The following is a 24,965-nucleotide window of genomic DNA, read 5'->3' as shown; positions in this document are numbered from 1 at the left end:
TTGGTTGGGAATGAGATGTGGAGAAGAGGGCTGAGGTGGTCCTCAAAGGTTCATTTTCTCGAAGAATGCCTTCTGCAAAGTCTGCTTTTCATCAGGTGGCTGCCGGTGCCATCTGTGTTAGCTAATCAGCTTGGTGTGAGTGCTCCTGAAAGGTGGGCTTCCCATGGCTCTCTTCTGTCTTCCCTGTCTTTTAGCTTTCTGTTTTCCCACTTACTCATATTCAGGGCTCTCTCTTTTTGCCTATTAATTGCCCAAAGCACACTGTAGTCTTCAGGAAATAGCTAAATAACTCACCTTAAGGAAATACTTTTTCATAATACAGCGATAAAGAGAAAAGGTGCAGAAGTTGTGGAATAAAAGATTTCCTGGCAGTTCAGAGCATATGGGCCCTAGAAAGAGGCAAATAAAGACACAGACCCAGTGACAGACTCCAGTGCTGGCATCTCCCTTAGCAATAACCTTCCTGTGGAGTGACATTCCTCCTTGAAAACCCCTGTGTCATTTGGGAACCTTTTGAGAAACTCCACTGTTTCTTGATCATCTTCATGACCCAAGGGTTGGAGGAGCCTGGTCCTAGGGTCACATGTGGATCAAATCAAATGTGAGAGAAGATGCCCATGAGCACATGCCTTCTCCTCACTGCAGGATTGCTACCCACCCCTCTACCCCCACTTCTCCTCCCCAGATCCCAAGTGTTTCCTGTCTCGGTGATCAGGGCCATGCAAGGCTCCTGTCCAACCGCCTGCCCTTGGGAATCATGGTTGGCTTTACCTGGAGGGATGACTCCGTGGTTTTCATACTCATCCAGTCTCCGGACCAGTGAGTTCTTGCAGCCGTACAGCTCACGAAGGTGGCAGGCAGTGCTGGCTTGGATGGTCATCCGCAGGAACTTGAAGAACTGGTGGTATTCCTGGTCAGAGAGTGGTGTTCCTGGCTGCTGTGCCTTTGTGCCCCGAGGGCCAGCTATGCAGCCCCAGCCCAAGAGCACTGGTGAAAAACAGAGTGCAGGGAGTCAGAGGGAGAAGGAAATGCTAACCATGGCATGTTTGGAAGAGCTGAAGGGCTGAATCCTGATCTCTGTTGCCTTTTCTGGGTGCAGGATCCAGCACATGGAAAATGCATTAACAAGCTAGAGATGGAAGGTCCAGACCTGTGGAAAACTTGCTTTGCCCATGTTGAAAGGAGTGACAGTACATGGCTGAGGTGGACCTTCACCAAAGCTCGGGAGATTCAAATTTTAAACTGGGAGAAATGTCTTGGAAGTCTTGACTGAAACTGAGAAACTCTGTTGTCAGGGCTGGAGCAAGTAGACTGTTTCCTTGCAAGATTTTTTAGCCTCTGCAAACACCCTTCCTCTGGCTAAATAGGTTTTTAACCAAGGTCCTCTCTCAGGCCTCCTCCTGCTTCCCCAATTTATTTACTGGGCCAGCTCTTCCCTCTTAGCTTTGTGGATTGACTCCAGACCTGTGCATTAGTGCTCGTGTCTGGTTTAATGCACCCAGCTATCTCTGTCATGGCATCTCCAGCCTGCACTTCTGCTCCAGCCTGCGCCCACTGCATCCTGCTCTGATTCCTGCCTGGCTCTTAGATCACTCTGTGGCCCTCCTTGATGAATAAAATACCAACTCCAGTGGTGAGAATTGCCAAAATTATAAGCCCTGGGATCTTTGCACCTGGGGCAGTGGAGGGTGCTTCATCCCTTCCTTTTGCCTCCAAACTGCCCAAGCTGAGGAGCGATGGGGAGGGTGCAGAGCAGCTGGGTTAGCTGCCCTTCCTCACAACTGGGTTTGGAGGAGAGACATTTCCTACTCACCAGACAAAGCCAGATAAGCCCACAAAGCCATCATGGCACTGGGAGCGGTGCCTGTGACAGTTGGGGCCCACTTGCACTGCTGGAGGTGTCACCTCTGCTGCTTTGCCACTGATGTCACAGACACCTGTGTTCCAAACACTCCATCCTCCGCTGCCCCTGCTTTCTCCCTGCTGCCCCCCCTCCCCCAGGCATGAACAGTTTGTTCATGAACAGGTGTGTGTGTGTCTTTCTTTCTGCTCTCTACCAGCCCTGTAAAATCTATCTGGAAGGAGGCAGTCAAAGGCAGTCAAATGCCCATTTTTCTGGAGGAAAATCCTGGACAGGAAATTCTGCCTTTGGGCTGCTGCTGTTGATAATGTGTGAGCAGATCAAAATTCTGTCTTTTGCCCAGATCTGTGTATGCTTGGCTCATCCATTAGGACTGGCTCCACAAGCACTAAATGGGGCTCCAGACCACGGCAGAAAACACTAGGAAGAAAGGTAATGGAGCGAAAATTGTTTGAGGAATTGATACTTTTCTAACACAAAATTGGTCAGGAGGCATTTTTGGTCTGGAAGGGTAGCAGGAAGAACATCCAGACACCTGTGAGAAGGCAGTGAGCTGTCAGGCAGCTCTCTGGACATGTGGTTGACCTGTATGTGCTACCCAAGCTGGCCCTGATTATTGGACCTGAACAGTGGTATCACAGTGTTTGTGGCAAGACGGACAGCGACCCTGACTCGTGTTTCTGGGCATCATTTTCCTATGGTCTAGGTTACTTTCAGCTCCTAAATACTTATCCTCCTGTAATCTCACCCTACAGCACTGTTACCATGACAGGTATTTGGTATGTCTGTTTTCCTTCCTCTGATCAGGACCTGCAGTCCCCAGCTTGGCTTTGACCTTTTGGATAAGTGAAGAGAAGCAGGTTTTTGACCAAAAGCAGCCTAACACTGAGCCAGTAGAGAGACTGCTCATGAGGTGAGAAATTGCATGGAGCATGTCTGGGAAGGGAAGAGCTGAATGCTGAAAATTTGGGGTTTACCATGCTGGCTGCACCCTCCACACTCACCCTGCCTCTTCTGCTCCCTCAGTAAACAGATTCTGCTTCCATGAAGATCTGTAGGCAGAGTATGGCAAAGACAAAACACAGTCCTGGGGTATCTAATACCCTTTCAAAAAGACCCTGTGCAAAATGAAATCAGTCTTGTGTATTTTTCAGCAAAGAATATACTCATAATGTTAAAAGGCATAAACCAAAATGTGGCTTTTTCTTCTTTTCGTGCTGACAATATATGACAATATTTGGGTTGGTTTGCTGCTTTGAGGTTGTTTTTGAGTACCTTTGTACTGCAAATATTTTTCAGGCCTAAGCATTGTAAACAAAACCTTGGGGATTGGAATAACCAGTGTAGTGGTATCTTCCAAAATCTGCAGATCAGCTGAAACAAAACCTGAGGGGTCTGTACTGCATGACCTCCTAGTCCATGTGATAGGATGATGTTCAGTCTGTAAGCAGTGCTGTTCAGCTCATCTTACACTCCAGCATGAATTTCCAAGGTGTGTCTCCATGAAAAACCAGGACCCTCCAAATGTTTTAGTCTAAAAGTTAATTAAACAGTTTATCATTCCACTCAGTTGTCTATCTGTTCTGTAGATGAAATCTAGATACAATTTGCTGAAGAGCTTTCTTTTTAAGGAAAAGGGCTATGACTGGAAGGAAGAAAGGAAATAAATAGTCTGCTGGGTAAGGGTGGATGTTTCTGTGGTGTTGGCTGATTTCTTCCATGATTAAGCATGGGAATATTGGCTGAAGAGCAGTGATTCACAGGCAGCAGGAGGAGTAGCAGCTGCAATGGGAATTATCAAGGAAAGCACTCTTGTGGAAAACACAATGTTCCTCTAAGCTTTCTAGACATGGGAACTTTGAAGGCAAGCAAGTGACGGGTCTTGCCCTTTAGGGCTGTAATTTTGACAGAGGATCCCCTTTGCAGTCTGTGATACAGTGGCCTCCCATCCTTGAACCATATTCCCTTCCCACTCACCTCAATCTCCATACCCTCACTGTGCCTGAGAGGGTACCAAGGGGCTGTCTCCTGTGCTGTCAGCTCATGGTGGCTGATGTGCAGCAGGTCTTCGTGGTTTCCCTGTGTGGACTTGAACTTCCAGAGAAGCTGGGAGTTCGTTCATTGCTACTTCCTCTGTTCACTCCAGCAGGTGACAGGATCATGGGAGACATGCAGAAGGGCAGCATTCATCAGGAACTTCATCAGGAAGGTTTAGTGAAAGCTGAACTCCATCTGTTCCCCTCCAGGGAGCTCACAGGAGATTCCCTCCAGGAGGCCGATCAAAGACAGGACCACAAGCAGGAGCTGGAAAGAGAAAGTGAGATGGAGACATGTTTTCCAAAGAGGTATGGAATTGTACCTCCTTATGAGATGGAAGTCTGGGGGTGCAAGGACAGTGGTAAAGCCCCTATAAACAAGGCTATCCTTGCTGGGGACAGGCCAGATCTGCCTATGTGTGGGAATGGTGCCATTTGGATTCAGCAGGTGGGGGAGAAAACCTACAAGTGTCCTGAGTGTGGGAAGAGCTTTAGCCGGAGTTCATACCTGAGCCAGCACCAGAGGATCCACCTGGCAGAGAAACCCTTCAGCTGCTCTGAATGTGGGAAGAGTTTCACCCGCAATTCAGACCTGATCAAACACCAGCGAATCCACACAGGGGAGAAGCCCTACCAGTGCAGCGAGTGCAAGAAGACCTTCAGCCAGAGGTCTAACGTGATCAGGCACCAGCGCACCCACACGGGAGAGAGACACTACCTGTGCAACGAATGTGGGAAGAGCTTCAGCCAGAACTCGCATCTCATCGTCCACCAGCGAAGCCACAAGGGTGAGAAACCCTTTAACTGTCCGCGGTGTGAGAAAAGCTTCAGCGACCGCTCCTCCCTGATCATACATCGGAGGGTCCACACTGGAGAGAAGCCCCACAAGTGCCAGGTGTGTGGGAAGCGTTTCCGGGACAGCTCAGCCATCATTCGGCATCAGAGGATTCACACCGGAGAGAAACCCTATGAGTGCACAGATTGTGGGAAGACCTTCCGGCAGAGCTCCTCGCTGGTGACTCACGTGCGAACACACACGGGTGAGAGGCCCTACAAGTGCCCCGTGTGCGGGAAGGGCTTCAGCCAGAGCTCAGCGCTCACCACTCACCGCCAGATCCACAGGGAAGAGGCCTTGCCCGTGTGCCATGGCAGCCTCCTGCCCAGCCCCTTCCAGTGCATCGAGTGTGGCCGGAGGTGCAGCGATGCCTCCACTCTGGCCAGGCACCAGAGCCTGCACACTGAGGAGCGGCCCTACATCTGTGTGGAGTGCGGGGACAGCTTCCGCCGGAGCTCAGCTCTCAATGTGCACCTGAGGATCCACCGTGCCGAGAGACCCTACAAGTGTGAGGAGTGTGGGAAAACGTTCCGGCACAGCTCGGCCCTCGGTGCCCACCTGAGGATCCACATGGGAACCGAGCCCTACAAGTGCGTTGAGTGTGGGAAAACCTTCTGGAAAAGCTCAACACTTAAAGTGCATTGGAAAATACACATGACAAAGAAACCTTATAAATGTCTGGTGGGTAGAAGAATCCTCACCTCACGCTCACTTCTGCCATAAGCCTGGAGTGGATGTTCAGAGCAGGAATATAAAGTAGTTTTTGGGGGTAGCTAAATGCATGGTGAGAACCATGGTGGGAAAATACTGACTGGAGACATGGTGTATCTGGTGGTAGGGTTGGGTGCTTAATTCCAGAGGCACAAAAAACTTCAGGAGATCTGGAAACCAGGAGTTAGTCCCAAGAGTTGAGTGCTGGGGGTTTAGGAAGAGTTGGAATCAAGCAAGAGCCTGAGGAACGACCACCAGCTTCAGTGAAAGTGGGGACTGTGAATATATGCTAGAATAATAACTGGGAGAACTGGGCTTGTAAAATACAGCTAAGGCGAAGGTCAAAATAAAGTGTTCCAGGTTGGTTCTGACTCAAAACTTTGGTTTAGTAAGTTTACACAGTGTTTGACAAGGCATTTCCAGATCTTTTTGGAGTGAAATTTTGGAGCTGAACTTCCATCTGTCTTTTCTTTCTGTTTTCCAAATATTTTCTATTTTCCAAATCTTACACGGGACAAAGAATTCCTACTTCATGATAGCTAAGTAACAGAAAACTGTAATGGTTGTTCCCAGAAAAACTGGATGCAGAAGCTCTTCCAGTTGAAAGGCAGTCTGTAGCTTCACCCAGATTTGTTGTTGCTAATTTGAAACTTCTTCCAACTTGGGACATCAACAAAACATGGACAAAAATGTGGCCTTATATTATTTAACCCGAAAAGAAAAGATTTATCCCCAGATGTTCTAGTCTGAACCGGTACACGGTGAGTTCCCACTGCTGGTCCAGAGACTGACTGCAATAGCCTTGTTCTTTTTATGTCACTCCTCTTTAGGTCGCTCTTGTTTCCAGAGTATTAACATACACAGTTCGGCATTTAAGGACTGCCTATTACATAAACCTTTTCTATATCGCAATGTTTTATTGCACATTGTGCGTTTCCACCCTAAATAAAACATTTTGGGTTTTTTCTTTTTTCCCTCTGTAATCCAATTCTCTGCCCCTCCGTGCGCCGGGAGAGAGCGGGGCAGCAGGGTGAGAGCGGGGCAGCAGGGTGAGAGCGGGGCAGCAGGGTGAGCGCGGGGCAGTAGGGTGAGAGCGGGGCAGCAGGGTGAGAGCGGGGCAGCAGGGTGAGAGCGGGGCAGCAGGGTGAGAGCGGGGCAGCAGGGTGAGAGCGGGGCAGCAGGGTGAGCGCTCGGGAGCTCGGGAAGAGGCGGTGTCTGTGCGGGGAGGGCAGCGCAGTCTGTGCGCGGCCCTTCCGCCGCGGCACGGGAAGGGGCGGGGGCGGCCCCGGCGGCCGCTCGGGAGCGGGGCGGGATGGAGAGCGGGATGGAGAGCGGGATGGAGAGCGGGATGGAGAGCGGGACGGCGGCGCGCCGGTTCCCGTTCCCCTACACGCCGTACCGCATCCAGGAGCAGTTCATGGAGGCGCTGTACGGCGCGCTGGAGGGCGGCCGGGTTGGCATCTTCGAGAGCCCCACGGGCACGGTGAGGCGGTGGGGCCGAGCCGCGGCTGTGGCCGAGCGGGGCCGCGGCGGCGGGGCAGCGCTCCTCACCTTGCCGGCTCTCCGTGACAGGGAAAATCGCTGAGCCTCATCTGCGGGGCCTTGTCGTGGCTCCGGGACTGGGAGCAGAAGCGGCGGCAGGCGGAGGCGCGGCTGCTGGAGCTCGGGGCCGGCGGGCAGGACGAGGCGCGGCCGGGCAGCGCGGACACGGCCGGGCAGCCCGACTGGGTCACGGCCTTCGTGCACAAGAAAGAGCAGCGGGACATGGTGGACAGGCTGAAGGTGAGGAAGCGCTCCTGTGTAGAGGACGGGTGAAATAACCCGGAAAAAGGATTAGGAGGGCTGCTGTCACATAGTCGCAGAATGGCTGGGCTGGAAGGGACCCCTGGGGATCAGCCAGGACAGCCACTCTGCTCGAGCAGAGTCCCTAGAGCGCGGTACCCTGTGTCCAGACGGCTTCTCAGCATCTCCCGGGAAGGGAACTCCGCCGCCTCTCTGGGTAAACTGTTCCTGTATCCTGGATGATGAGTGGAAAACCCCTGAGGTAAATCTGGTGGATGTGTGTCTTTGCCTGCAGGTTGCCCAAGACAGGAAACTGTGGATGCTAAATGCAAAAAGAAGGGAACAAAACCTGTGTGAAACTAAGTCACGGGCTTCTCATTCTGGCCTGAGAAAGCACGAGAAAGAATCCAAACAGTCCTTGGTAAAGGACAACAATCTTTGCAGGGGGTGTTTAGGAAAACAGTCAAGGGGTGATGTTACACTTAACCAGTGATAGTAGATGTGTTGCTTTAATGACCAATGAGAGTTTTACCTCTCAGACTTTCTCCAACATGTCTATAAAAGAAGATCAAGAATAATAAACTTTGCTCTCCTGTTCAACACACAAGAGAGCCTGTGTCATTTTTCTCGCTGTTCCCAATAGAGCGACAGGAAACTATATTGCTTTGAGCAGAGTAACATTCAGTAGGCGAGCACTCTGGGGGAATGGCACCCTGTACTGGCAGTTTTGTTTCTGTCAAGTCTTTTTTCTATGCCCAGACAATAAGTAGCGATACCAAGGGTTGAGGACTAAATCCACTTCATCCTGCCTACACTCTCCCTTTTTTGTAGGAAGAGCAGATCAGAAGGAAAAAGCGAGAAGATCGTCTTGAGAAAATTCGTCACAATGTGCAGTTAAAATACACAGTAAAGAGGAAGGTGAGTTACTCCATAGAGATCAGAACTTTCCATTTTGGTTACCTTCAGTCTTGTTCATACTTGCTTATGTGTGGCTTCACATTGGCTTTTTCAACCCACCTCTTCGAGGAGCTCTTTGAGGTTTCTGAAATTGGTCATCCGAAATGATTTGTTAGATTTTCTTTCAAAAGTACAGATGTGAAAAACAATTTGTGCATCAATAATTTCCTGTGACAGTTTTTGTGTGTGGGCAGAAATGATGTGTGTTCTGATTGCCTTCTAGCCCTCTGCTTTTCTTTTAAAAGCTTTTAACACATGGAAGCTTTTTTGGGAAAGATACTCTGTTTTATGAGGAAGTATGAACAGTCTGTACTTCTGGAATAAAAATGGTATTAAAGCTCACAGATACATCTGTATTCCCTCTCATTTAGATGCATGAGCTGGCCTCAGTGCTCTTGGTACTTTTTGATTATATGAGATCCGCAAACAGACAGATTTATTAGGCTGCCAGGCTATTAATTTCTAGCATGCTCCATCTCAAATATGGTTCAATGTTTTGGTCAACTCCTGTCAAAAGGATATGACAGAAATAGTGAAGAATGGCAAATAAAAAACAAATGGAACAAAGAACTTGTCTCTTAAAAGGGGATGAAGAACATGTGAAATGAGAAGCATGATGAAAAGCAGGAGAGCAAATGAGAGAAATATTACAGAGATTTGGAAAAGTGACTGATTCATCTTTTCTGTAGTGCTTACTAACTGCTTTTTCTGTATAATGCCATGGTAATAAAACATTCATTGATGTTAGAAGATACTGTTTTGAGATGGAAAAAATGAACTTTTCTTGGTTGTGACATAAAAGTTAATCAGAAGACTGTGCTTCAACAGTTGAATTGAATCTTTGTAGAGAAGTAGACTTGTGTTAGAGTAATAGTCACACAACTGGAGAAAAAAAACCAAGAGAAATCTTGTTCTAAACCAGTTGCTGAGCTGATTCTAGCTTTGAGTTAAATGTGCACAGAGTGTTTGATTGTATCCTTACATGTTTGTTTTCTCCTTTATGTGCCACTTTAAGCAACTAATCCTGGATTACATGAACATTTCATTGAGTGTCTGTTAGTTCAGCATGTCTTTAGCAGAGAAGGTCCTTTATGTTTCCCCTTCGTAACATGTCTGTGTGGGCAAGTCTTTGGTTGTTGGTTACAGCTGCTTTCTGTGGGGCTGAACAGCTTCAGCCTTCTGTGCGGGACTGTGCTGTCTTCTGACCTGTCCATGCCATAAAGCAACCTCTGTGCTACTGTCTTTGTATCTGGGAATTACTGTGCCTTTGTGTTCCTTCCAGAGGTGCGAGGAGGATGAGGCAAAGCGCCTTCTTCAGCTCAGCAAAGAGGCTCTTTCACAGGGAGCTGGAGAGGGTGTTCTAGACCAGCTGGATCACAACGAGGAGGAGCTGATCCTTGCTGAATATGAGAGTGATGACGAAAGGAAAGTGGTATCTGGGTAAGGACAGGGACTGAGGGGATTCCATGCTAAGGAAACATTTTCTGTCTAATTTTTGTCTTGCCCTGATTAAAGAAGTTGTACAGATTTTATTGAAAAGTGTTTCTCACCTTTTCAGACAGTGTAAGGTGGTGGTTGTTCTGGGGTTTTATTTAATTGGTTGTTTGGGGGCATTTTCATTTGGTTTGTTTTGGTTTTTCTAAATTTTTGTTAGACTGAGTGACTTGAAGTGCTTTCTGACAAAGTGCATCTTAAAATGTGTGTCAGTGTCCTGCCTTTATCCATGCCCAGCTTCCCAAAGAGTGGATTGATGGATGCTGAGTGAATGACTCACGATCAAGTTTCTTGCATTAGAAAACCAGAATGGAACTCAGGACACCAGAGGAAGCTGTCAGTTCTGCAGATTAGCACTGGCATCTTTGGATACTCTAAAGGCAGAGATGTTCACATTTCTGAAGACAGAGCTTTGGCGTGAAAACACCACGCACACTTTTCTCTCTCATCCATTTGTTTTATGCAGAAAGCCAGAAGCCATACATCAGCACAAAAAGTCAAACAAATTTAAATTACAAATTTACTAATTAGTGTCTGGACAGATCCTTCTGCCTTAAAAATTGAAGAACACTTAACTACTCTTTTCATATGTAGTTAGTTTATCAAACGTTGAACAGCTGTTGCCTTTGAGGAGCTCTATGGCAGCGGAATGCTTTCCTGAAGCCTTTCTTTATGCAATATCTGGAGAGTGGTAAATTACTTCTAATGGGAAAGCTTTAGAAAAAGAAGTGAATAAGCTCACCAAAGAATAGTAGAGCATTGATTAGCTTATGCCTGAGGCTTAGAGGCCCCTGAATCAAAAGGAAAAAAAAAACAACTAAATCTTGAACTTGGAAAAAGGGCACAGCCCAGGAGAGACTTTTCCTTTAAAGAGAAAGGCTTGACTTGATTATGCACACTTACACTGTTCTTAAAAAGTTAATTTTTCTTTTACCACCTGAGATGAGTCCTGAGGCTCTTTTTGAGATGACTTAATAATTTCTCTTGAGACCTCAGTCTTGTGGTGGAGCATCATTGGATTCTTACTGTCAGTGGTCTGCTGAAAGGAAACTGTTTGAGCTTTTTATTTTCTTAGGCTGGAAGAAGAAGAAGATGATGATTTGGAAGAGGATCATGTGACTAAGGTGAGATGAGGAAATTAAATAGTGCCACTTCATAGAATAGTGTAGGAGTGAGCAGAATTATGGCTTTCTTTTGCACCTTTCCATCAGTCAAGCAGTACAGAAGGATTTAAGAACTAGTCTCCAAAACCTGCCAGGTTTGTTGATAAAGACAGCTAGTTCTGCTGTGATCATCTCCTTCTGGACTACACTGCCTGCGTAAGCAGTTTGCTGTGCTAGCACTGCTTAGTTTTTGCTGTGTCTTGCTGTGAAAGCACACAGCAATAATTTTTTATTACTCTCCCATGGTAAGTCCCTGTTTTGTAGAGACCTTGGGAAATTAAGTGGAAACAAAGGCAAATGCAGAGGAGAAAAGAAAGATGGGGCTTTTGGCCTCAGCAGTTTAAGGTGACTCTCAGACATGTGCCTTCCTTTGTGCTTTTGAAGGCTTGAGCAAGGTGAACCTTGTTGAAGTGCTTGGATACTTCCTTACATGATTGGTCATAGGTAGGGATTTGCTTCCATGTTCTTCCCTTTGTTCTTCCTCATTGCAGATCTACTACTGCAGTCGCACTCACTCCCAGCTGTCCCAGTTTGTGCGCGAGGTGCAGAAAAGTCCCTTCGGCAAAGACACGCGTCTGGTCTCCTTGGGATCCAGGCAGGCACGTGGTGGTGTTCTCAAGGGACCCAGAACACACTGCCAGGAGCTGTGTGGATGTGGTGCCACAGAAGTCACCTTGGGGACACCTTGAGTCTCCAGTTGAAAAACTAAAGCGGACATGGGTCACAACACAGATCTGTGTGATGTACATTTTTCTGTGAACTCTGCTTTGGTCATTTACCCTTTGATGTAAACACAAGAATACATTTCACCTTTTCTAATACAGATTACAGATGTCTGACTCACTGAGAAGGTGCACCTCTTAGTAGACTAGCACTTTTGGAAGCATTTTTTAGAAGCTGTTGTGTAGCAGTGAGCTCTCTTTCTCTCCTTTTTTCCTTCCTAAATTTCTAGTTTTCGGGCATGTTTGTACCAGTTTGTATGAACAATGTTTGACTGGTAGACTTTTCTGTTTTGAAATCTGGCCTGAGATTGCTCTAAAGAAAATCTTTTGTTTTACACTTTGTTTAGAGGGTGCACATGAGGGCACTTCAGCAAGTGAATTGACTCCCTTCCTCTCTTTGCACGTGCCAGAATCTGTGTGTGAATGAGGAGGTACAACGCCTGGGTGCTCTCCAGCTCATCAATGACCGCTGCATGGAGATGCAAAAGAACAAACATGGTAGGAATGCTTGCAGTCTGGGGGAAGCATTTCCTGATAAAGGTGTCATGAGAGTGTGGAGACAATGGGCACTGCCAGTCAGTTCAGGCAGGATGGGTAGGAGCTTGGAAGTAACAGGTTGGAGGAATAGGAATCCTTGGTACTTTTCTTGATCTCCAGGCTATGCTGAGATGAGGATGAATTTTCTGAATGTCTTAACCTAGTCAGGACAGAAAGATACTTGTGTTTGTTAACTCACTACTAGAAATGTTGGAGGATGTCACATGCTAAATCTAACTGGCAAGAGTAGTGTCCACAGTGGAGATGGAAATGTTACTGCTGAATAATTTTTAGATAGGCAATAGATAGGTCAGGAATACACACGTCAAAGCTTACTTTGAAATCCATGAGGTTCTGCAAAGTGGTGGTTCTAGGCTGTTGTGTGTGTTGCTCATAGCTTTCTTTTGATTTCTGATGTTAGAAAAGAAGAGTGATGAGGAGAATGAGGGGAAGAAGAGACGTGTGAGTCGCACCACGTGCCCATTTTATTCCTATGAGCAAATGCAGTTTCTCCGTGATGAAGTTCTAGTGGAAGTGAAGGATATTGAGCAGTTGGTGTCCTTGGGAAGGGAGAGCAGAGCCTGCCCATATTATGGGAGTCGATTTGCCATCCCTGCTGCTCAGGTAAGGCATAACAGTTTTAGTGGCATTAATGCCAGGCCCTCTAAGAATGGCCTGCTCCCTCTACTACTGTTATATTAGATTGGAGGAGTCTGTAAACAGACTGTGCTTCTGTCAGCTGTAGTTTTGCTCAGAAAGCAAAGGAAAATGAGAATTCCCATCAGAAGTTCATAAGGATGCTGTATGTCTCAGCATTTTGGAATACTTGAACAGTTCAGCAAGTGTGAGGCAATACTGACACGCAGGTCAGTATTAGCTCTTAGCTCTTACACCACTCTTCTTCCTTGCTGGATTCTCTCTGAAGACATGCTTTCAGTGCTCCAAAGCAGATTTGGAAGGTAACCTAAGCCCATACACAATAATTATTTCTCTTCAGCTTACATCCCAGTGTCCCTCTCAAGCAAGTGCTCCTGGTTTTATGTACCTTTCCCATAATAAGAGTAAGTCACTTGGCTGAATTCTGCAAGGCCCTCTGATACCGGCTGTTAATGAGTGGTTGTAGAATGCCTTAAATTTGTAAGGATGAGAGCTGGAATCAGGGCACTGTGTGCTTCTGCTGTAGCTGGTGGTGCTGCCCTATCAGATGCTTTTGCATGAGCCTACCAGGAACGCTGCCGGGATCAAGCTGAAGGACCAGGTTGTGATCATTGACGAGGCTCACAACCTCATAGACACTATCACCTGTATCCACAGTGCCGAGGTCAGCGGCTCTCAGGTGAGTCACAACCTGGCCTGCTAATGGAGAGGGACATCTGCTTCCAGCAGTGCCCTTTCTTCTCTCCTTCATAACAACAGCTTCTGCTTTCTGTTTATGCAGCTGTGCTGTGCCCACTCCCAGCTGTCACAGTACATGGAGCGATACAGGTGAGGATCCTGGGGGAGAAGAGCTCAGCAGAGGCAAGGTCTGTGCATGCCTTGGCTTGCCTCGTGGCTGCGGGGTATTTCTTGCTCTTCCCCAGGGGAAAGTTACTGCATTAAGAGTTCTGCAGATGGAAAGACACTTGCTTCATTATCCCTGTCTAGAATCCATCTAAGTCAGACCCCTGGGGCTGGTATTAAACAATGAGAAGGGGATACCCTGAGGATTCTGGTTTTCCCTTATACACTCAGTTCCTTTCCCAGTATCTCCCTCTAATAATTTCTACTATGTGATGCAGTGTTTCAAAACATTCAGTCTTTCATGTCTCTCCCTTAGTCTTTCACCTGCTGACTGGCATTGTGGTAGAAGCAGGAAGCTCTGAGGATGAGGAAGCTGTATGTGGGTTTTGGCTCAGCATCTTGCCATCCCTGCAGCAGCTGATTGTTGTGTTCAATACTAAAAACTCTGAATTTTTTGAGCATTATTGCAATAGAGTCTGGAGGCATCACTGCCATTGTAGTAAACCAACTATAATTAATATGCAAAGAGAAGTGCAGTGGTAGGAATGGGGGCGGGGAGCATGGATAAGTGCTTTGGGATGACCTTGGGCAGGATAGCCACAAGAGTCTGCTCTGTCACAAACAGAGAGAGTGAACTTGGAAGAAATCTTAGTTCCTGTCTGTCCCAAATGAAGAAGAGTTCATATACTTGTTTCTGCAGCTCAGCTGATTCGGTTAGTCCCTGAAGAGGTTTTGGGGCTCATTTTTCACAGGAAACGTTTGAAGGCAAAGAACTTGATGTACATTAAGCAGATCCTGTATTTACTGGAGCAGTTTGTTGCCATGCTGGGAGGTAAGCAAACCTCTTGTGTCTCCAGGGATACTGATAAACTCTGAGCTAGTTAGTGCTTCCTCAGGACACTGTCCCCCTTCCTCCTCTGCGGAGACTGCAGGGAAGTGTTGCTCGTGTCTAGGTTCAGATGCCAGTAGTTTTATTTCTCAGGCTGTTTTGTACGTGGGGAAGTTGACTGGTGTCTACTTGAACCCTTCTCTTTTTTTCACTAGCTGAGGAGCAGCAGATGACATTGTAAGTTGGTAGAGGCAGTTTCCTTCTCTTTCTGCGTGGTTTTGAGATCCAGTCGGAGTGGGGATGCTAAGTGAGGAATACAGCAGATGTATAACAGTGCAGCACAAGAACTGCATGAAATAAATCTCTGGGTCATCTGGTGGCAAGGCCTTTATGCATGTCAGCATGCATCTGCAGAATGAATCTTTCTTGAGTGGCGCCTCTCCTTTGTGAGAAAATATTATTTTGCTTTGGTTTTAAGTTCACAGGAATTTGCAGGGCTCCTTCTCTCCACTGATCTGTTTGCTAGAACTTAGTGTGTCTTAAGGAAAGCATGTCTTAAGTTCATATAGAACTTCCTCCATGCCAGGGGAAATGCAGGCCTTTGGGGCAGGGGCTACAAAAGTGAGATATGAGGTAGGTGTTAAACACTAGGACGTAAAATGCAGTGGGTGGCAGCAATTAATCCTGTTCTGGCTGTCAGGCTCTGGGCATGTAGGTGTCCTTAGGTTTTCCCCTCTCCTCCTTGCAGTTGCCTGCCAGTCTCTGTGCTTCCCAGCTCCCTGCTGCTGTAATGAGGATGGGTGAGGGATGCATTGCAGTCCCTTCCCTTTGTCTTTGCAGCACAATGACTACATAGTGTGTGAGCATTTCTGATGACCCACCCTACCTGCTGCTTCCTGCCACTGAAGGAATGTAGGTGGTGTTCCTTAGGATGCAGCAGCACACTTGTTCTACAATGTAGGGCTAGTCTACAGGGCAAATTGTTAATACTCCCACTCCATAAAAGGAGTGGGAGCTGATGTTCTGTCTGTATAGCTGTTTTGCAGATGTGTAGTTACCACTTGGGTTTTTTATGCACTGTACCTATCAAGCTCAGTCTTTACTTTCCTGCTTAATTAGGAGGGAGATTCAAGCCTTCCTTGAATTGGTTTCATGCTTTACAGGTAACGTGAACCAGAATCCTGGATGTCAGGCAGTTTCCCAAACAGGTAAGACTGGAGTGAACTCCTGGGGTACGGAGCTATCAGTCAGGGACACAGGTGTGAGCAGTAAGGGGTGCAGGCCCAGCAGCAGCTAATAATTTCTTTTTCCCTTTTCCCTATTTTCTTTCAGGGACAGTACTAAAATCCATCAATGACTTTCTATTTCAGAGCCAGATTGACAATATCAACCTCTTCAAGGTAATGCAAATGTTCTCTGTTAGGGCACAGGTGGTGGTGACTTGTTTGAGATTATCTGGAGTGTGTATGAGAGCTGGAAACAGAGCCAAAGCCCACATGGCAGAATCTGCTTTCTAGCTGTCTGTAGGCAAAGCTACACTATAAGGACTATAGTGGATGCCGAAATTTTGCTACTCCAGTACCGTAACTCCCCGCTTGAGCCTCCAAACACAGCAGCTTAACACTGTGTGTTTCCACTCTGGAATGCCATTGCAATAAACTCCTGTCTGGCTGGTAGCGCTGACAAAGAGCTGTGCACCTCTCCCCGAAAGCACAGCAAGTGACAGCCTTGCTGGACAGGGATCAAGGACAGCAGGATGGGAGAAGGGATGCTTATTGCCAGTTCATTTTTCTGTCTTCCTCCAACAGGTTCAGCGGTACTGTGAGAAGAGCCTCATCAGCAGGAAGGTACTAGCCCTGTGGTTTCATGGTCAGCAGTGTTCCAATGCTGTTTCACACCTGGAATTTGACATGGAAGATGCAGCAGCTGGGTGGGAGCTTGTCTTCTCCACCCTGTTCCACAAACAAAATGGTTCCTATAAAAAGTACTATATGGGCAGATTAACTTTTGCTTATCCAGAAAAAAACCATACAGTGTGGTTTACCACGGTATTCCAGTGGGTGCCAATTCTCAGGGTGCTTGGCCTCAAATCTGCGAGCCAAGTAAGGCTGCATTGCACTGGAAGAACAGGCATCAGAGACTTGTTTTGCTTTTATTCAGTGGGTGGAGGAAGGTAATGGGAACTGGCGCACTCTGATTAGGCTGGTCTGTGAACACCTACTAAGGGACTTAATTTGTGGCAGGCCAGCAAACCTGCCTTTATCTTTTCTGATTCCTGCTGTTGCTTAAGTCATAAGTCTTTCTGGCTTTTGCCTGGCAGCTTTTTGGGTTTGTGGAGCGATATGGGGGTCCTGCTTCAGCTGTGAAGACCAACAAGGAGAACCAGAAGCTGGCTGGTTTGCAGAACTTTCTTCTGACCCTTCAGCAGGGATCTGATAAGGAGGGTGAGTTCAGGCATCCTCTCCTTGTGCATCTGTGGGCAGAGTGAGGATGTGGAATCTGCATCTGTCTGCGTGAGGAAAGGGGGGAGGCACATTTGCAGAATGAGAGACTGAAGAAGGTGTCCTGAATGGGTGTTTTTTAACAAGTCTCACTAGCTGACCTAGGCAACTGTACATGGGATTAGTGGGGTCCCTTTCAAACTGAATGATGTAATTCCATGTTCACACCACCTGCACTCAAGCTTTGTGCTTCCGTGTCCTGCTGGCTCTGGGACCCAAGCGGCTGCGTGTAGTAGCTCTGCTTAGTGGTGCCATCCACAAAAACCAGATCTTTCTTTTTATTTTTTAATTTAGCAATGAGACAGAATTTGGCTTTTCCCCTTTAATGTGTCTTTGTTCTCTGCCTGCATATGTGCCCCAGGTATCATGTTCCTATAGAGCATGTTTTGTGCTTAGCCTGTCTTTAGAAGCGTGGCCTAAGTTGCCTACGTCTCCTTTTGTTTTTGGGCCAGCAGGTGCCCCCCAGAGCCCTCCCGAGGAGGCTGAGCATGACCAGCTCCGAACTGCCTCTCCACTGATGCAGATTGAAGGATTTCTCTCAGCCCTCACAAATGCAAACCAAGATGGCAGAGTCATGCTCAACAGGCAAGGTACTGGAAATGGTGAGCTGGGGAGAGGTGGCATGAATCAGTCACAAGCAGGGTGCTGCACTGGCACTGAGGGAGGGCAGATACAAGGGTCTGTGGAGAACCTGCAGCAACATTTGTGCCATGTGTGATGTAGGCTGGCAGGCTTGGTCTGTCTGAGGATGCTTATGACCCCAAGGGAATTTTTAACCAAGGGCATTGGGGCTGGGGTTTACAGATGTCTGCTCCCATTTTGGATGTCAAGTTTTGTCCTGCAGTTTACTGCACTGTTGTACAGCTCCTGCGAGAATAGGAAGCAGAAGGTAACTCCCAGGTTGGCATTACCTGCTGCTGCCTCTGTCAGTGTTGAACAGCAGGTCCTTACTTTGAGAGGCAGGGACCTGCCAGAGTGTCTGGGTCAGGAGGTTGAATCTCTCATATCCCTGAGTATGTGTCACAGCTAGCTCCTGAATGCTCTTCTCTCCTTTTTCCAGGCACAGTTGGTCAGAGCAGCCTCAAATTCCTCTTGCTGAATCCAGCTGTCCACTTTGCCAAGGTTGTGGAAGAATGCCGTGCCGTCATCATTGCCGGAGGCACCATGCAGCCGGTGAGGGAATAACGATGCTGTGCTGGGGTCTCAGGAGGTCGGTGGTGCAGTCTGCAAGCCGGGGTGGAAAGAGAGCAGCCAGGCTGAGCTCGTGGTAGGTTAGAACTAGCACGAGGAGCAGTCGGAGGACCTCGTGATGCCGTGGGTCGCTCTGCAGGGCCAGGGATCCCACGGGGACCGTGCGGGGTCTCTGCGGAAAGTCGGTGCCGCTGTCTGCGGGCAGAGGGCGCTGCCGCTCCTCGCTTGGGCAGGGCGGGGGAGGCTGCCCGTGGCCAGCACTGCTGGTGCGGCCGGCGTAGAGCTTTTTGGGACGCTGGTGCTTTACCTGTCTTGGTTTTGTGGATCTTAGGTGGCTGATTTCCGAGAGCAGTTGCTGTGCTGTGCTGGTGTGGACCCTGCCCGTATCGTGGAGTTCTCCTGTGGTGAGTGTGCCGGGCTGGCAGGGAGGGCTCAGCGGCTGCAAGGGCTGCAGTTTGCCTTTAACACTGTTCTGTCAGCACTCAAAGCAGCGTGGCATCTTTCATAAAAATCAGGGCAACAAAGGGCTGTGACTTCCCTTTCACTCTGAGCTTCCCCTGTGGTCCTGACTGGTACTGGCAGGCAGTGAGGCCATTGGCATGCCTCCTTCCCAGGGGCTGAGGGGATGGAAGTTGGAGCAGCTGAGTGACTTAGGCACTTTGGCTTAGCCAGCCAAACGCTGGCCTCTGTCACTCAAAGGCAATTAAAGTTCTTCAGCTCATGGGGTTTGTGCCAACAGCAGAGATGTTGACTCCCACTACTTGTTTTTGTCTCCAGGACATGTGATTCCTCCAGAAAATATTTTACCCATCATCCTCTGCAGTGGTCCTTCCAACCAGCAGCTGGAGTTCACTTATCAGACCAGAGACCTGCCTCAGATGGTCAGTTTGTCCTTTGTTCCCTTCCTTGGGATGTCCTTTTTGCTTCACATGCTTATGTTTCAGAGCAGGGTACACTTGTTTAAGAGGTGGGCTGAGAAAAAGCCATGGCAAAGGAAATCCCAAACCACAGGAGCAGCTGCAGGTGTTTTGGCACTTCCTTCTTCCTGTGGCAGGGCAGTAAGCACCCAAGGCCAGTCACTAAGTCTGCTCTGCCCTTGCTGAATCTCAACCAGATGTGCTAACCAGCTCTCAACATCTGTTCTAGTGGGACAGCTTCCATCCACTGAGGCAAACCTGCCTTTCCTGAATGACCACGGCTCCACAGCCACAACAGAAACCCTGGGCTAGGGAAGATAGCCAAGCAGTGAAGAGCTTTTTAGTGATGCCCAGCTCCCCATGGGAGTTGTCACAGACCTGGCACGTTTCCCACATTTACTCCTCCCCTAAGGCATGTCATAAGGAAGGTGTGATCCCGGGGTTGAAGAGAGAATTGGAGCAGCATTAGGTGGGGTCCTGTCAGCTGCATTGTGCTTTAATCTCTCTTGCAGATGGATGAGACAGGTCGAATCCTTTGCAACCTGTGCAATGTGATCCCGGGAGGTGTGGTGTGCTTCTTTCCATCCTATGAATATGAGAAGCAGGTGTATGGACACTGGGAGAAGACAGGGCTGCTCTCCCGCCTGGCAGCCAAGAAGAAGGTGATTGTGCAGCCAGGGCACTTGGTACTTCCCATGGAGGTGTCAAAACCCAAACAATTCCATATGCATTCCAGGCCTCTCTCAGAGTTGTTCCCATAGTCTGCACAGCAGAGCAAAATGGATCTTTATCCAGCTAATCCCTCCAGTAAAGAATAAATGATACTTCCCGGGCAGCTGAGCACTGAGCTGCGATCTAAATGAGATTGATTGCAGCTATACATTCTTGAAGTGCACAGTCTGTGTAGGGGCCATGGGGGCAGACAGTCTTTGTTTCCTGTAGCCAGCAGGCTTATTCTCTTGTGGCTGGGGAGGCTGTTCGGGTTCAGCTCCTACAGGGACTTTGTTTTTCCTGGGCTCATCTGTGTGTCCCTTGAGCACAGACCAGCAGGGCCAAGGGCTAGGCAGAGTGAGACAGCACTGCAGTTCATAAGACAAATGGCATTTTGCTATCTGCTAGAAGTAAAGATGAGAACTGGAAGACTAGCAGTGGTGACTCCTATTGAAGGAGCAAAGAGAAACATTAAATAGGGAGATCACTGCAAATATAAAATCTTTGCAATGACTCTCATGTATTTGGAAGCAGAGTATTGAAAGTCAGGCACTTCAGGTTGCAGTGCAGGGATCTTGGATCCTGTGCCAGGGGAAAAAAACATTACATACACCCTGGCTGTGACTTCTGTTCACCGAAAGCTAAACAACTTCCCACAGTCCCAGGTATTTCACAGCCTCGGTGATTCTTGACATTCTGGCACATGGGGCAGCTGGTAGGTTTTTGGGTGGAAGCACTGTGCTTTATTTTCTCTGTGTTTGTAGAGTTCTGAGTCCCTTTGAGGTGTGTCCTGTCAGAGTCCCAGTGCTCTGCTTGGTTTCTCCAAGGCTTTGGGCCACACACAATTTGTTCCAACTTTCAACTCTGATTAGTTCTTGTTTGGCCTTTATAGTCTTCAGCAAATTGGATATGTGTTAACAAGGCAGTTTGGTATAAATGCAGCAAGTGTGACTTTCAACTGCCCACACACAAGATCAAATCTTAGGAAGGGAAGGTTCAAGGCTTTCCTGAAGTTGCCGAGATTATATTTAAATTATATATATATTTATATTATATATAAATAACAGAGGAAAAGTTAATTTAAATCAGAGGCTTAAATAGCTACTTTTCAATAAGTTAGTTTTGGGTTATACCTGCAATTGCCAATTTTTTTTCTACTGAAAGGCTGATTTTGACTGGTAAAATTTTATATTACTTCTTGCTAACCAAAGGAAAACACATTCTGTAGGTTTTTTTACCGTTACAAAGAAGATTTATGTTGGACCTCTTGTTTACTAGGAGAACTACTTGTGTTTTATGCCAAGGTACAGCACCTATACAAACACAGCTGAATTAGCTGCAGAGGTTTTCAGTAACTAATTAGGTCTGCTAGAATAACATAAAGAAATACTACTTTTTTATGCTTTGCATGAAAAGCTTATTTATTCACTGGGCAAGGGGAGCTGCTGCTTGGAATGAATTGATGATTCAAATTGATTGGTCCTGTTCCTGTCCTCCAAGATTTTGCAGCTGTCAAGTCTCCTGACCCCAGAGAGTCTTGGTTCATAGGTGCAAGAGGTGCACATTGCTTTTCTGCCTCTCAGCTCTTGGATGACTTCTTGCAGTATTGAATCAGTCTGCCAAAGCTGAAAGGGAATCTTGAAGGGGCAGAAGCAGCTGCTGCTCCCTTCAGAGGCCAGCTGAAAAGAGCTGTAGTGCATTTTCAGAGTGGAGGGAAGGTACTGGTTAAGTTAGTTTTTCAGGCAATTTTCCCTTCTGTGACCTCAGTTCCATATGCTGTTTAATGGCATGGGGATAAAATTATTTGCTTTCTTTAAACTGTTTCCTTTTACTGTAACTGATGAACTGTGCCTGACAGATCTTTCAGGAGCCTAAGAAAGCCAACCAGGTGGAGCAGGTGCTGGTGGAATATGCCAAGTGCATAAAGGTAAGCTGAGCAGGCAGGCTGGTGGGAGTGTGACAGCCCAGTGGGAATGGGAATGCTGCAAAGGAGGGCACTTCTAACAAGCAAAAAGGCCTCTATCCTAGGTGTGGGAGTGTTTCTGAAGCACAGAAATCTTCCCAGCTCTGGTTTAAGTTGCTGGTCCTTCTCCTGCAGCGCTGTAGCCAGACGGGAGGACAGATGACCGGGGCCCTGCTGCTTTCTGTAGTTGGAGGCAAAATGAGTGAAGGAATAAATTTCTCCGATGACCTGGGAAGGTAAGGTGACTGCTCCTTGGAAAGCCAGCTCTGGCTTGCGGTATAGTGACTCCAAGTACAATGGGCACATCAGTACTTGCATAGGTAGAAAATCCTGGGGCCTGTGTGACTTAGCTGATGCTTAAAGCAACAGGAGGGTCTGCTGGGTGGTGTAAAACCCACCTGTTCAGGCCACTCTTCCCGTGAGTAATGCAGTTAGGCTTGCTGTACTAGATTATCCCTTGTTCTGGCACTCTGAATCCCTCTGCAGCTCTGTTCAGCACGTGCTTGTCAGACTGCTGTGCTTTATTGCTGCCTTTGGTTTGCATGGCTGGCTGTCTTTCAGGGGTGCAGTGACCTCTAATTTATCAGTCTATTGGCAAAGTGCTCTAGGATGAGACATTAAGAATAATGCAGTCCTCCCTTGCAGGTGTGTGATTATGGTGGGAATGCCTTACCCCAACATTAGATCTCCAGAACTCCAGGAAAAAATGACTTGGCTTGACAAAACAATGGTAAGAGCCACTTACACCTCTGTCTCTTTCAATTTTGCTTTATAGTACTAACTTCCCAGCACATAAGTCCCAGAGCTGCCTTGAGAGGTTTTATTTTCTTTGAGCTCACCCTCATTTCCCAGACAGTGTGGTACTGAGAGCACAGCCTTCTGCAGCCTGCTCCTGAACATGTGGCCCTAAACACAGGGAGAGAGTTCAGTGGAGGGAAATGCCACCAGGACTTGCTGGCAACTCTGAATTCCAAGGGGAGCAAGGACCCTTCAACCCAGAGGGGGTGGCAGGGTAGTAGAAGCTGCTTGCCAGGATAATTTGTCCCTTCTCATTGCTCACTGGAGGTGCTGTTCCTGGGGACAAGATTTCTGCCTTCAAGGGGACCTTGGGTTGGCTCTTTGTGAACGCTCAACACAGTTTTCTAACTGCGACCTTTCTTCTGTTCCTCCTTACACTCAGCTTGGGGTCTGCCTGGCCACCCGCTCACGCTGCAGGGGTAAAAGTATTTACCTCACTTAGCCATTAAGACTCTCCAAAATTTGATTTACATCTGCCTTGTGTTCAGACTTGCCTATTTCTTCTTTCCAGCCCAGAGCTGCTGGCCAGGCACCGAGCAAAGTGCTGATTGAAAACCTGTGCATGAAGGCAGTAAACCAGTCGATAGGTAATTCATCCTCCCTTGGACAGGCTGGGGGATACAAAATACACTGAAGGAGGAGGGTAGGAAAAAGGATGCATTACAGATGATGGGAATGCGATCTTCCTTGTCTGAGAACAAACAATTGACTTGGCTATTCCTTGTTTTTATCTTCTGTTCAGGCAGAGCCATTCGCCATCAGAAGGACTTTGCGAGCATCCTGCTCCTGGACCACAGGTATGCACGCCCTGCCATCTTTAACAAACTGCCCCAGTGGATCAGGGAGAGGACCCAGGTGAAACCTGCCTTTGGATCAGCGTTTGCTGAGTTAAGAAAGGTCAGAACTCGTCATATCTTATGTCTACCAACACTGTTCCCCACTGTCCTCATCTGGACCTTACTCAAGCCTTCCCTTTAGAGTAAGGCCAAGGACAAACTGCCTGGTTTTGTGTGTTCCCAGTTCCATCGAGGCAAGTTGGATGCTTTGTGATGTGGACCAGAGAACAGATGGTATTTGTCATTGTGAGTTACACCTCTGAAGACTAGGTAACATAACACAAGTTGCTGCCTTTCTGTACCATGGACTTCATAAAAATCTCTGCCTCCTTTGTGGATGTTTGCTGTTCAGTATCTGAGTGCTGTGATGGTGAGGCAGCCTTTCAGCACCACAGCCAGGAGGGAAACTGGGTGTAGATCTGAGGCAGGTGGAGAGAGTAGCAGCGGGCACCCACTTGTTTACAGCTGTTAAGGTTTTATTTAAATTGATTAAATACTTTCAATAAAAACACTCAAGTATGGTGAGTATTATTTAAGTACACTTAAGTTTCAGGAGTAATTATTTTCACTGAACACATATGGTTTTTTCCCCATCAACCACCAAGTGTAGGAGGCCTGACTGACCGATGCCATCAGTGAGCTTTTCACAGGAATTGTAAACTAGCAGGCCACTAATTTATGTCATACTGGAATAACACAGAGCGGTGATGGAGCAGCTGTGGGCAACATTTCTTCTCACCCTCTTTCTGCCTTGCTTCAAGCAGGCAATAGGTTGAAGCAGTTAATTCTTTCAAGGGGAATAAAGATATGGCCACAATACAGCACTTCTCCTTTGATCATGCTTAAGTACAGAATTGGTCTGCTCTTTTTAACCGCTATGTTTCTGAATTCAAATAACTTTTTAAATTTAACTTTCCTGGGGTTCTCTCCAGGGTTATGGGTCAGTGCTGGAGGGCAGCAGTAACACCAGGGACAGCCACATAATCCCTCAGCTGCTCCCAGCTACCTCTGTCATCCTGAGCAAGCCTCGTCCCAAGAGCTTCCTTTGCTTCTTTTCCATTTTCAGCAGCTGGATGCTACCTCTCCAGGCTCTTCACAAGGAAGAAGGTTTTTGTGGCACAGAGCTGTTACCCGCTCCCTGTATTTTAATTAGCCCCACAAGGAAAGAAACAGCTGCCTCTGAGAAACTTCCATCGTGACTCACCTGCCCCTTGAGTAGGTCTAAACCTTATTGTCTGCACAAGCTTTGGCTTCAGGGAGGGGAGCACCTGCTTCTAGCCTATGGCTGGTGGTGCTGGGCTGTAAGACTGGACAGCTGGGCTTTCCCTTTACACATTCCCTTTACACACTCTTAATTGATGACACTTCCCCCTTTTACCAAAGTGAAGGCAGTAAGGACTTGTTTCCTTCAACTTCATGGAAATTTTTCAGACAGCAACAGTTCCACACTAATTCTTAATGAATCCCATCTATGACTCCCAGTCATCCTCATCCTCCTCACCTACGGGCGGCTGCGGAGGTGGGAGGGGTGGTATCGAGTCTGACATACGAGCAAAGGCACCAGCAGGACTGCCAGGAGCATCGGCATTCCCAGAGGCTCCCGGTCCTTTCCCTGAAATAC

At 47.6% G+C, this 24,965-nt stretch overlaps 4 protein-coding genes across 36 annotated transcripts in view; 2 read left to right on the top strand and 2 right to left on the bottom strand.

Moving 5' to 3' along the window:
• Positions 1-3,929, bottom strand: part of LOC111927831 (uncharacterized) — a 4,809-nt gene extending 880 nt beyond the window's left edge. Inside the window, exons 1-3 of one of the 2 annotated variants that reach the window (XM_023924849.2) lie at positions 3,839-3,929; positions 772-987; positions 295-389 (exon numbers count right to left, since the gene is read on the bottom strand). In XM_023924849.2, coding sequence (XP_023780617.1) covers positions 295-389; positions 772-880 — 204 coding nt within the window. In that variant the 5' untranslated portion in view covers positions 881-987; positions 3,839-3,929. Of the gene's footprint in view, positions 1-294; positions 390-771; positions 988-1,813; positions 1,927-3,838 lie in introns of those variants that run through there. The other variant, XM_023924840.2, reaches the window with a different exon arrangement.
• The window catches only part of LOC111927797 (uncharacterized), a 9,628-nt gene extending 3,202 nt beyond the window's left edge, over positions 1-6,426 (top strand). Inside the window, exons 1-4 of one of the 8 annotated variants that reach the window (XM_086885578.1) lie at positions 2,205-2,293; positions 2,669-2,774; positions 4,108-4,206; positions 4,300-6,426. In XM_086885578.1, coding sequence (XP_086741704.1) covers positions 2,254-2,293; positions 2,669-2,774; positions 4,108-4,206; positions 4,300-5,455 — 1,401 coding nt within the window. In that variant the 5' untranslated portion in view covers positions 2,205-2,253 and the 3' untranslated portion in view covers positions 5,456-6,426. Of the gene's footprint in view, positions 1-685; positions 1,634-2,204; positions 2,294-2,668; positions 2,775-4,007 lie in introns of those variants that run through there. The other 7 variants (XM_086885574.1, XM_086885577.1, XM_023924769.2 and 4 more) reach the window with 7 other exon arrangements.
• On the top strand, positions 2,004-23,855 carry DDX11 (DEAD/H-box helicase 11). Of its 16 annotated transcripts, XM_023924689.2 has the most exons (29): positions 2,004-2,026; positions 2,205-2,293; positions 2,669-2,774; positions 4,108-4,206; positions 7,016-7,225; positions 8,057-8,143; positions 9,465-9,622; positions 10,752-10,800; positions 11,331-11,438; positions 11,972-12,059; positions 12,520-12,722; positions 13,282-13,434; positions 13,537-13,583; positions 14,351-14,430; positions 15,591-15,635; positions 15,760-15,827; positions 16,236-16,274; positions 16,748-16,871; positions 17,384-17,518; positions 17,989-18,101; positions 18,451-18,523; positions 18,897-19,000; positions 19,549-19,698; positions 21,606-21,674; positions 21,846-21,946; positions 22,356-22,440; positions 23,020-23,095; positions 23,251-23,405; positions 23,529-23,855. In XM_023924689.2, the coding sequence occupies exons 4-29, from the start codon at positions 4,192-4,194 to the stop codon at positions 23,556-23,558; spliced, it is 2,565 nt and encodes an 854-aa protein (XP_023780457.2). In that variant the 5' UTR covers positions 2,004-2,026; positions 2,205-2,293; positions 2,669-2,774; positions 4,108-4,191; the 3' UTR covers positions 23,559-23,855. The 16 variants fall into 16 exon arrangements, 15 of the variants coding, with proteins under 15 accessions (XP_023780457.2, XP_086741688.1, XP_023780438.2 ...); XM_086885562.1 differs by having other exon boundaries at positions 17,381-17,518; positions 23,251-23,676; XR_015285823.1 differs by lacking the exons at positions 2,004-2,026; positions 2,205-2,293; positions 2,669-2,774; positions 4,108-4,206 and adding exons at positions 6,724-6,926; positions 22,891-22,927 and having other exon boundaries at positions 23,529-23,676.
• WASHC1 (WASH complex subunit 1) overlaps positions 4,098-24,965 on the bottom strand; it is a 155,432-nt gene continuing 134,564 nt past the window's right edge. For 5 of the 10 annotated variants that reach the window (XM_086885587.1, XM_086885586.1, XM_086885588.1 and 2 more), the window contains 2 exons: positions 24,846-24,965; positions 21,141-23,809 (listed from right to left, as the gene is read on the bottom strand). In XM_086885587.1, the coding sequence (XP_086741713.1) occupies positions 23,655-23,809; positions 24,846-24,965 (275 nt within the window). In that variant the 3' untranslated portion in view covers positions 21,141-23,654. Of the gene's footprint in view, positions 4,166-7,151; positions 7,240-7,384; positions 7,548-8,185; positions 8,268-14,887; positions 16,326-21,140 lie in introns of those variants that run through there. The other 5 variants (XR_015285825.1, XM_086885589.1, XM_023924756.2 and 2 more) reach the window with 5 other exon arrangements.

This window comes from Cyanistes caeruleus, chromosome 4 (assembly GCF_971803275.1).
Source record: "Cyanistes caeruleus chromosome 4, bCyaCae1.hap1.1, whole genome shotgun sequence".
Taxonomy (NCBI): domain Eukaryota; kingdom Metazoa; phylum Chordata; class Aves; order Passeriformes; family Paridae; genus Cyanistes; species Cyanistes caeruleus.
Note: the sequence above shows the minus strand (reverse complement) of the source record. Positions and strands in the feature narration are given on the sequence as shown.

What these genes read in the sequence shown, in the direction of transcription:
- DDX11 (XM_086885569.1), top strand. Translation starts at nt 6,756, where the DNA reads ATGGAGAGCGGGATGGAGAGCGGGATGGAGAGCGGGATGGAGAGCGGG. An exon ending in TCTCCTTGGGATCCAGGCAG is followed by an intron (nt 11,439 to 11,971) that starts GCACGTGGTGGT and finishes TGCACGTGCCAG; the next exon opens with AATCTGTGTGTGAATGAGGA. An exon ending in TCAGGCAGTTTCCCAAACAG is followed by an intron (nt 15,636 to 15,759) that starts GTAAGACTGGAG and finishes ATTTTCTTTCAG; the next exon opens with GGACAGTACTAAAATCCATC.